This window comes from Mustela lutreola, chromosome 16, assembly GCF_030435805.1.
Source record: "Mustela lutreola isolate mMusLut2 chromosome 16, mMusLut2.pri, whole genome shotgun sequence".
Classification (NCBI taxonomy): Eukaryota; Metazoa; Chordata; class Mammalia; order Carnivora; family Mustelidae; genus Mustela; species Mustela lutreola.
The window spans coordinates 9,655,248-9,666,389 of record NC_081305.1 but is presented as its reverse complement, the minus strand read 5'-3'; the positions used below and the strand labels follow the sequence as shown (position 1 = coordinate 9,666,389).

The following is an 11,142-nucleotide window of genomic DNA, read 5'->3' as shown; positions in this document are numbered from 1 at the left end:
CAAGGTCTCTGCTTTATCTATGCAACGGTTTGATCCACCTCCCTCTCTCTCTCTCCCACTTGTCTGTAGGCGCCACCGGTCTTTTGGCTCGCTGTGGGATCCCCATCATGCTAGCACATAGTAGGCGCTCCGTGAACTGCTGCTCAGAAAAGTTGAACCAACTTAACCTCCTAGCGACAGTGAATGCGGGTATCAGAATCCTCTCAAACCACCAGCACTACATTTGTGCGTTTTTTCCCCTTCCCTCGTTTTACAACGATCAGCCTTAGAACTCCTCATTCGCTTCTCCTTCCGAGGAAGATTAAGCTGCTGAGCAGAGACCGCTTTGGGCAACCCCAAACCGCCCCGCCCTAAGCCCCACCCTCCTCCCCGCCCCTCCCTCCGCCCCGCTCCTCCCTCCGCCCCGCCCCTTTCTCTTAGCCGTAGGCCCCGCCTCAACCCCCGCCTCCTAGGCCCCACCTTCTAGGCCCCGCCTCTCCTCTAGCCCCAGGCCGCGGCTGCTCTGCGCATGCCCGCCCAGCTGAGGGCTTCTGAGGCGTCTTCGTCCGGAAACAAACTTTGTCCGAGAAGATGTCACGACTCTGTGCATCCCCGGAGCGGCTCAGGTAAAGCCTCCCCCGCCCTTGGCGCCCCGAGCAGGGCTTGGCCCAGCCTTGACCGCGGTGCCGGGGTCTGTTCTTGCCGAGCCCACCTGCCTACCTGCAGAGCCTGCGCTCGCGGCGCTTAGCCTACGTGGCTGCTCGCGGGCCCGGGGCGGCCGAGCTGTGGCCCCACGGGCTCACACCCAGCCTCAGAGTTCGCGCCCCTTCCCCGCGGGCAGGCCGTGCCCCCCTGCCCAGCCCAGAGCTTCTCTGGAGTTTGACCCCAGAAACCACAAGCCTGCGCCAGGCGGCCGGGTTCAAGGCCCCGGTGGCCACTTGCAGAGGTGACCCTGGGTCGCTCAGTTGCTACCCTCCCTGGGCCTGGCCAGGATCGAGTCCTCGCCTCGCCGGGCTGTAGTGAGGCTAGAAGGAGAAAAGCGTGCAAAGTGCGCTGGATGCGCGCGTGCTCAGAACCGGGAGGCTGCTGCTATCGTGTTTTCGTGGTGGCTTTTCCAAGGACCAGCCCCAAATATGGACAGGCACGGTTTTGCAGACTTTTGCTACTGCTGGTCCCTCCGGCCAGTTCTGGGGGCCTCTTAAAAGTCACAGTCAGTCGGCCCGCGGCAAACTGGCGGGCCGGTTTTCTGGACGCAGGCCGGTGCGCATGGGATGCACCCCGGCATCCGCTCCAGTGCCAGCATGCTGTGCTTCTTTTTAGATGTTTGGTCGTTTTTTTGAAATCCACCGCTGTCACCCAGCCACTTTAAAGGAGCAACCCGCCACACAGACAGAGGCACAGGGTAGCAGACACCTCCCACAAACCACTGCCCATCTAATGCGATCTAATGCCATTGATGCAGTGGTTACTGTTCGCCGGGCCCTGGCGGAGTGCCAGTCACAGTATGTGAACAGTGTCATCACACGCTCACAAATAGCTCCAAGCGTGTCACAGATGAGGAAAGCAAGGCTCGGCGAGGTTATTCCTAAGCATCTGAAAACCAGTTCTGCCTGACTTAAATTTCTGATTTCGCTCATGATGCAAGACTGCCTTTCCCCCAGAAAAATGAAAACCGAACTGTTAGTTTCTAGGGCTGCCCTAACAATGTAGCACAGATGTGATGGATTAAAACAACAGAAATTTATTCTTCCATAGTTCTTAGGCTGGATGTCTGACCCTTCCTGCCCGTTGGCAGCTTCTGATGGATGTTGATGTTGCTGAGCTTGGGGTAACATCACTTCTGTCTCTGCCCATGTCTTCACGTTGCCTTCTTCCCCGTGTGTGTGTGTGTGTGTTTTCTCTCCTTTTACAAGGATGCCAATCACTGCATTTAGAGCCCAGGATGATTTCATCTCAAGATCCATAACTACATCTGCGGAGATACTATTTCCAAATACAGTCACATTCTGAGTCTTCTGGGTGACATGAATTTTGGGGGAACTCTATTTAAACTACTACACAAACCAGCAACAAAATACACCAGTCAAAAGGACCAACACATTCACCGTCATGTATTCAGGGCACCCAGTGTGCTTATTATGAATCCAGATACTTGCACATTATCAGAAATGGTCTTCAAAGTGGGTTCCCCTGATTCACAACATCAGCATCACCATTGCTTGGGAGTTTGATGCTAACTTCCAGGCCCCATCCCAAACATACTGAGCCACAGTTTTGGGGTGGGCCTAGCCCTCTGGGCGAATCTGTTGCCACTAAAGTTTGGGAACCACTGTTATAAGGCAGTTGAAGACATAAGGGTTTGATAACATAAGGGCCAGGTTAAGAAAAAGTCTTTTACCTGACAGTTGTCTAACCTTACAGTGACTTGTTTACCAAACCTGTCTTACTTGAATATACTTACGAATTCAACATTGAACTCTTGCATCACTGAAAGAGTATTTTACCATAATTTCTACTTAAGTTTCAAAGTGCCCTTGTGTACTAAACTGTCTTCTTAGTACTTTTTTGCTCACTTTATCTTGCCAACAGTCATGTGATTTGGGTTTATCATTTCTGCTGTGCTATTAAAAAATTAGTGAGAGTCAGAAATGGTAAGCTCCAAGACACACAGTGAAACAGAAACATAGGCAGGACTAGGAGCTTTTTATCCTAACTCTGGTTACTAAAATGTTTGGTTTGTTTCCATTTTAGAAAAAGTTTGATAGATGATGCTAAGGCCCGCTTAAAAAAGCATGATGTTGGAACCAAATATTCTCACTTGTCGTCTAACAAATATTCTGTCCTTTTACCATTGTTGGCCAAAGAAGGAAAACTCCAACTGTTGTTCACCCTCCGGTCGGAGAAGGTAGGTGACCAAAAGGCTCCTGCCATTCAAGTTCCAGAACATTTGAAAACCTCACAAAAATTTTTTGCCACTTGCACGCATTTTGGGGCTATGGATTCTCAAGTGAACTTTTAAGATTGTGTTCAGGGGCCCAAGAAGCCACAGGGTAACATGGCGTTTTGGGGGAGACGTTTTAGAAAGATAAGTAATTTAGCTAGCAAGTAATTTGAAATACTTTTAGACCAGGGTTTTTTAATCTTGGTGCTACTGGCCTTTGGGCTGGGTAACTCTTTGCCGAGGGAGCTAATCTGTGCATTGTGCAATGTTCAAGATCATCCATGGGCTATAGGCACTAGGGGCAATAATACAGACACCCACACCCCTTTGTGACAACCACAGATTTCCCCAGATGTCCCTGATGGCAGGAATGAAGGGTACAGTGCCACTGCCAACAGCCACTCTTTAGGCCTTCCACCCCAGGTACAATGTGGAAATTCTAGAGCACAGAAATTAACAGCCTGGGCACCGAAGCTGGCTGTCCGTGTTTGAATGCAGGCTCTCTCCTCGCCAGTTCTGTGAGTTTGTCCTAGTTACTTCTCTGTGCTATGATCTCTTTACTTGCAGAGGGAGGACAGAATACTCCTGCTGGCTTTGTAGGGCTACTGAGAGGATTTCCCAGGGAAACAAATGGAAAGCACCTAAACCCACTCCAGCACTGGGCAGGGATTCTGGTCAGTTTCAACTGCCCTCACTATTGCCATTAGCAGGCAAGGCCTGAGGTTTTCAGAGAAACCATTCTACTTTTAAAGAAATGCTGGGCTGGGAATGGAGTTCCCTTGGGTACACCCCGGGATATATATAGTCATTCTCCTTTGCTGTTGAGGGGCTTCTGAGGAAAAGCTGGGGAACCAGTAACTTCAAAGTTATCCAAGTACAAAAAAGAAAATGGGCCATAAGAGTATGGCTTTCGAAGCAGAACATCAGTGAACAGTATCCCCTGAGGGGGGAAAAGAAAGCCAAGGAATCAGCTGAAGTTTTGTGGGTTTGGGTTCTTCTAGGTCTGGGTCAGGCAACAGTCACATAAACACAGGAGGTAAGAAAATCTAGGTTCCAACAAGAGATAACCTAACAGGAAACCAGGGGACCTGGTCTGTTCTCTGCTCTGCCAAAGAGCGGAGAAGGATGTCAGTGTTATTTTTCGAACTATCAGACAAATAATAATGTAGACAACTGAGGCAAGACCGAAATGGATCTCTGGTTTCTTTTTCACCCATGCATTATGTGAGAATCATCTTAGACCATAAACTCTGGTGTGCAAAGATAACATTAAAAACAAAAAAAAGTATTTAAATCTCAACACCTATCTAAAGAAATTCCTTCCCAGGCGTTGCTGGAGCTACACCTCTCCCTGAAGTCATACAAGTAGGGTTCATGGGTTTCCTCCCAGTAAATGGGGAAGGAGCACCTGTCCTCACTCTTCTGCTTCATTGTGGGCTCTCCCACCAGCTCTGGAACCTAGAGCCAAGTTAGCCTGGGTGATCGCACAGTCCTGAGATCAAGCCCACGCTGGGCTCCACACTCAGCAGAGTCAGCTTCATAGTCTCCTTCTCCCTCTGCCCCCCAACCCCCATACCCACTCACTTTCTCTCTCCCTCTCTAAAAAATAAAAAATAAATACAATGGTTCATTTTAGATTATGTAAATTTCACTTCAACTAAAAAAAAAAAAACTTAAAAAAAAATACCAACATGTGGCCCTGTTCTGAGGGCTCAGTGCAAAAACTTGTGAAGCAGCATGTCCAGAGCAGGGTAAGCCCTCGGTCAAGGCTGTCTACTGATAACATTGCCCTTTTCATTCTTTTTTGGCCTTTCCCTCCCATCAGCGTAGATATGTTTTTGTGCATATGGGATCTTTGAGGGGCAAGTAGAGAAAAATTACAAGTGAAGGAAGTTCTCAAAAGTCCTCTTTTAAAAGGATTCAAGTAAAAAATTGTGGGGGGGGGGGTCTTACTCCCCGCCTCTTATTACCACCAGGGTGGGAGTGGTGTGTGGCACAAAATTGAAGTTCAGTAACGACTTACTGAATGAGGGCGTGGTACCAGCACTGGAATCCCAAATGGAAGCTCTGTTCTTTTTGATACCCAGCTACGAAGGTCACCTGGAGAAGTTTGCTTCCCTGGAGGCAAGTCTGAACCCGCAGATGTGGATGATGTGGCCACGGCGCTCCGGGAAGCCCAGGAGGAAGTAGGGCTACATCCTCATCAAGTGGAGACTGTCTGCTGCCTGGTGCCATATCTGCTTGACGTAAGTGCTGGAGTGGACCTGGCTTGCTTCCGCTCTCATGGCCACCCAGTGGACCCGTGATCATTAGCATTCCACATGTGGCCAAGCAAGATAGTGCTTGCTCTTATGTGGGTTTTGCTCCTTGTGAGCTAAGTGCTCGCTCTTATGTGGGTTTTGCCTCGCTCTTATGTGGGTTTTGCTCCTTGTGAGCTAAGTGGCCTTGAGCAAGCAAGCCCCTTTGCCCGTCTGGGCCCCTCTTACCCCATCCAGAAATGAAAGGACTGAACTCCATCAGTGGTTTTCAAACTGGATTCTGTAGAACCCCATAGATGCTTCATAATTCTTTAAGATTCAGTTGACATTTGTTTTTTGCCAATATACATTTCTTTTGAGAACTCATTTGAAAAAAATATCACACACTTGAGCATGCCGTGTTCCAAATTTTAGCCTCTTGGAGGCCACCAGTGCCTTACTTTTGTCCTGAGTACTCATTTTTATACATATTTTGGAATCAAGCTTCTCCATATCATGTTAATTGAGCAGTACCCTGAGATCACTAGGCAAGCTATCTAAGAACTATTACTGTTTGTAACTACATTTTGCTATGAATCAGGATTTCCTTGATTGTATACATGAAAAACAAATAAACAAACCATGAAAGCAACAAAATGAATTCTGGGGCTGATATGATATCCAGATCTTATTTCACATGAGCTTATGACTTGCATTAATTGACTTTAGAAGGAGTAAATGTTGTCAATTTGTGCTTGGATAACAGCATTATTTTATTGGTTTAAAATTTTTAATATAAACTTGCAATATTTGAATAGGTAAAGATCTACAGAAAGTTGGAAAGATACTACGGAGACTTCTCATATACCCAAACCCATTTCTTCCTATCATTAACATCTCCCGCCACTGGTGTCTACTTGTCACAACTAAGAACCAGCGTTAGTACACTGCTGTTATCTAAACTCCACACTTGATTTGCCTTTTACTAATTTTTCTACTAATGTCTTCCTTTCTGTCCTGGATCACATCAAGGATACCATATTGTATGTGGTTGTCACATCTCCTTAGTCTCTGGTCTGTGACAGTTTCTTAAACTTTCCTTACTCTTGTGACATTGATACTTCTGAGGTGCTCTGGTCACGTATATTGTAGAATGCCTCTCCATTTGGATTTATTTGATGTTTTCCTCATGGTCACGCTAGGGTTTTGAGTTTGGGGGAATAACACCTCGGAGGGCAGTGCTCTAATCACATATTGGAAGTAGGGAGAGACTGTATGTTTTATACATTGGACTTTCAGGTGCATTTTCCTTTCCAGAGGAGCGTCGCACTGACGCATAACAATTCGAAAACCAGTGGGTCTCACCATCCTTGGTGTTCTATTTGCCTCCCGGTCTCGGGGGCACAATGTTGTCATGGTCGGTGATGCTCAGCCTCCATCTTAATAGGTCCGTTTTCAAAACAGAAAGGTCACCACTCAAGGGAGATTTCGTTTGGGAGAAACTAATGGCCTCTCAAATAAATGCTTCCTAAATGAGAGGAGAAGACGTGGGATTAGGCCAAGAAATGTATCCGTCACTTCCGAGGCAACTATGTTTTCTAATGGGAACCCCTCTGCTCAGCTTCTGCAAATCCCCTGGCCTGTTCGGGAGGATTTATTTTAAAACTCTGTCAACAAATTGAACCCTCTTGGTAGAAAGTTCCCACAAGAGTAACTCCATTTCCAAAGCACCCGGGAGCTACTGAGTCCTGCCTGTGAGGGGCAGAATACAATAGTCTCCACAGGAGAATGTCTGGTCTTCAGATCTCGGTGGGCCAGAGGCTTCGCAGGAGCTTTCTAAAATGACCTCCTCTTGATATGATAATGCCAGTCACATTATCGAGAAGTTAGAATGAACAAAGGCTTTCAAGAGTGGTATCCTGTGTTTGGAAGTGCTGGCGAGGGTGGGTTTGTTCTTCGGACCTTGCAGATCTTCTAAATGTAGTGCAAAATGTACTAAAAAATCTAGTGCAAGAAAAAATTACAAAAGTGTAATTGATTAGACTACTTAAAAGCAGAACCTAATCCAGTGGTTTTTAATTCGTGCTGATTTTGTCCCCCGGGGAACATGGCGATGTCCGCAGAGGTTTTTGGGTGTCAGAGCTTGAGGAGGGGCTGCTGGCTGTTTGCCACCTGTGCTAGCCCTGCAGATTAGCAGGCGGTGGGCCTCCAAGCCCACCCCCGGCGTCCCTTTGCTGTACATGTACGTACTGCTCTTTGCAATGGCCTCAGGAGACTGGTCTCCTCCTCCTCTGTGTGTGGCCGATATGTTTCCATTCATTCTTATTCACTTGGCCCCCTCTGAAGCTTCGATTCCTGTAAACATATTGGTGCCTTTCAGTGGTGTGTCCTTTCCTGGGAATGTTGCTAAAAGCATGTGGCCTCTTCCAGGGGCCCTGAAGTATGCCTCGTCTCTGGGGCCGCAGCAGCAGCCAGTCTCCACGGGATCCCAACTGAGCAAGTGGCTGAAATTCGGTCTTTCCTTGGTCCCACAATGTCTGCCAAGCACCCCGCATTCTTTTTCCTTCCAAGACAGACACCTGTATTTTGGGAACAGTGTGTCCAGACATGCTTTTCATCCGCAGATTTCTAAAGCCTCTCTGACATCTCTAAACTTGAACCATGCTAAACGTGCCTGACTTCCCTTCTGAAACATTCAGTCTCAAACCATTCTCTCCCTTTGTGGCTTTGATTTTTTTCCCCCACCAGTTACTTCCTCGGACTCTGACAGGCGAGGCCAAGGGCCAGCACTGGCCACGCGAAGTTGCTTGTCCGCACCCGTGCCTAGCAGTTTGGCCCATAGAGTGAGGATGAATTTGTGCTCCCAGCTCAGCCCTTGGGAAGCCCTCAGCTGAGAGCTCTCCACAGCAGCATGTAAGCCATGTGCGAGGATGGTGTGTCATCTCTTTGAAATGTGGTGATGTTTGTGTCATCAGAGCCCGTAAGCACTGTGCTCTAGAGTGTGAATCCCGGTTTCTGCCAAGTACTAGCTGGCCCTGACCTTGAGCAGGTTGCACAGGTCTCTGATTTCTACTGTTAAAGCTCCTTCAGCGTCATGCTGTCGTGCAGAAGCAGGGAGAGGGTGCTGGGTCCTAGACCAGCGCCCCAGAGGCTGTGGTCACTTCATGGTGACAGCAGCCACAAACTGCCTGCGGAACCAACACTGTGCATTCTGTCCAGAATGTCCCTTTCATATTCTTAATTATGTTTCTGAAAACTCACACCTGCAGCTTTCCACCCTTTCCTGCTCACGGGAGGCCTGGAGGGCCTCATGCACTTGGCCAGACAGTCCTCCACCAGTGGCTGTGCTAAGGGGCATGACAGCCCAGCTCTGTGGTGTACTTTACCCCAGATGCCCCGCAGGGCCCTCACCTGCCTCCCTCCCGACCTCCTGCTTTGTCCTGAGAGCACTTCCTTAAGAAATCACTTGCATCCGAGTGTTCCCCATCTCCCAGAGACCGCTTGTGGGGAGCCCTGTGGCCCAGGAGGCTGAGCATTCGCCCAGGGCCAGGTGGTAATGGCCATTGGTAGAATGCCGCTTCTGCCCTGGGGCCACTTAGGACCCCAGATTTCCCACCCAAAGGATGGCTGAAGTCTAGGCTCCCGTCTTCCACCCCTGGTCTGGACATGGACTTTCACCATTAATTCAGTTAATGGTCTGAGTGATCACTGTTCTTAAACGTGCTTCAGCTGTCACTCCCCTGAGAATTTTCCACAGACCTGTTTATCCTGCTCTCCTGTCCCAGCATCAAGGTATGGCCCTGGCTTTTCCCTGCCCCTTTCTCTCTGTATGCCCCCCCCCCCTCAGAATTCCAGATTCTTCTGCCTTTCCACTTCAAGCTTATGCAGCTTTTATCTCATTATTATGCAGCTCCTACACTAAACCCCAGGCCTCCCCCTGGAGATTCCCAGCAGCTCTTTCATTTAATAACACCCTGCATTCGTTTGCAAGCAATTGTGGTTATAAATAGAAATCCCCGCCCCCCCCATAAACATCTGTTATGTAAAATAGTTCATATATAATTATAAATGCAATTTCCCATAATTGGGTGTATGCCATAGTTAATATGTCACTTTTCTGTTGATAAAGTGGTACATCCTTGTCTGTACTGACAGGGAAAGGTGTCTCACGTTCATTTTGAGGGCTGCAGAGTATCCCATTATACAGCTACACTATTAATTGACCTACCCTGAATGCCCATCAGTGGAGGAGTGCTAACTTTAGACTTTGGGGCTGTTGCAAATAATGCTTCAGTCCAGGGGCACCTGGGTAGCTCAGTTAAGCGTGTGCCTTTCGGGCTCAGGTCATGATCCCAGGGTCCCGTGTTGGGCTCCCTGCTTAGAGGACAGCCTGCTTCTCCCTCTGCTGCTCCCCATGCTTGTGTGCTCACGCTCTCCCTGTCAGAGAAATAAATAAAATCTTTAAAGAAATGCTTTGGTCTTGTATCTTTTCTCACTGGTAGGAATTTATCATACCGATAAACTTATACAAATGCAATTGCTAGGTCAAAGGGACCACATTTTTATAGCATTGCCAGATTGCTCTTCCAAAAGATGATACCAGTATGTTCACAAAAATACACTTCCAGAGTCCTCTCACAGATCCTGCCTCAGGAAGGGTGAGACTACCCCCATTCCACAGGGGATCTGACTGGTCATGTCTGGAGCAATTCTCCCTCCTTCCCTCCCCACCTTGTATCACTGACTGCTTTGGACTGTTTTCTTAATTTGTGTATTTTGTTTTCTGCTTTTAGAGCGATACACTGATAACCCCAGTTGTAGGATTTCTAGACCAGCACTTCCAGGCCCAGCCTAATCCCGACGAAGTTAAGAGTGTGTTCCTGGTGCCTCTGGACTATTTCCTGCATCCACACGTCTACCACCAGAACTACCTGACACGCTGTGGTCATCACATTCTTATTCATTGCTTTGAGTACACAAACCCGGAAGATGGTGTCACTTACCAAATCAACGGGATCACTGCAAAATTTGCCCTGTTCCTTGCCTTGATTATTTTGGGGGAAAAACCCATCTTTGAAATGGAGTTTAATCTCAATGATCTAATTTCATCCTCTGAAGAGATCTTCCTGAAACTAAAGAAGCATGCTACGAATAAGTTATGACTTAGGAGACCACCATCCGAATAACTGAGAGGAGTTTGTGTGTGCTTATCCATAAGAACAACAATAATGCGAGCTGCTGGAAACTGACAGGTACAACAATTTCTCCTGCGGCGTGAAGGGGAAAGACCTTGCTTTTTTCCCACTTGCCCTGTAATACCTAAGAGAGCAAAAGGTTTTGCAAAAGTGGAAAAATGCGTTCATGGTGTTGCATAATTTCACAACACAGTATGTTAATATTTCTTTTCTACACATGTATCGGGCACATAGTAGGCACTTAATAAATATTTGTTGAATATATGACCATGTGGCATTTATTTTATTCATGGGAGGTAATACCTTTCTGTCTGTTGTTCCACATGACTAGAAACTTCTGGCCAGCCATCAGAAGCTATCCACATTTTCCTCCCTGGCAGTAGAGTCAGAGCAAAGCTTCTCTCTCCCCAGGAGAAACGGCATTACCCAGGATTCCTTACAGTTAAATTTAAGCTCTGGGACTTGATCTGGGCCAATGGGATGTGAGTGAAAGTTGACCCTGCAGGTCATCTCCAATTGGGAGAGAGAAGCCAGCTTCCTTGGACCCTTTCGGGAAGCTTCAACATAGATTTATGAGCGGCCTAGCCTTGACCATACAAATGAGGACAAAGCCTGGGGGGATGGCAAAACCCAAAGAGGGTGGGAGTTTGGATCTCTAAATGCCTCTTCAGAGTAAAGAAACCTGTCACCCTATGTGCTGTTCACTTGGGCCTGTTGTGTGAGAGAAGAATAAAATTCTGTTGTTTCTGCCACTGTTATTTGTGGTCATTTTGTTAGAGCAGAGCTAACT

At 47.6% G+C, this 11,142-nt stretch overlaps 1 protein-coding gene across 2 annotated transcripts; it reads left to right on the top strand.

Annotated features, from left to right (window-relative positions):
• Positions 1-470: 470 nt before the first annotated feature.
• On the top strand, positions 471-10,616 carry NUDT7 (nudix hydrolase 7). Of its 2 annotated transcripts, none has more exons than XM_059152819.1 (4): positions 471-605; positions 2,731-2,884; positions 5,008-5,166; positions 9,951-10,616. In XM_059152819.1, the coding sequence occupies exons 1-4, from the start codon at positions 571-573 to the stop codon at positions 10,317-10,319; spliced, it is 717 nt and encodes a 238-aa protein (XP_059008802.1). In that variant the 5' UTR covers positions 471-570; the 3' UTR covers positions 10,320-10,616. The 2 variants fall into 2 exon arrangements, with proteins under 2 accessions (XP_059008802.1, XP_059008803.1); XM_059152820.1 differs by having other exon boundaries at positions 475-605; positions 2,844-2,884.
• Positions 10,617-11,142: the final 526 nt, after the last annotated feature.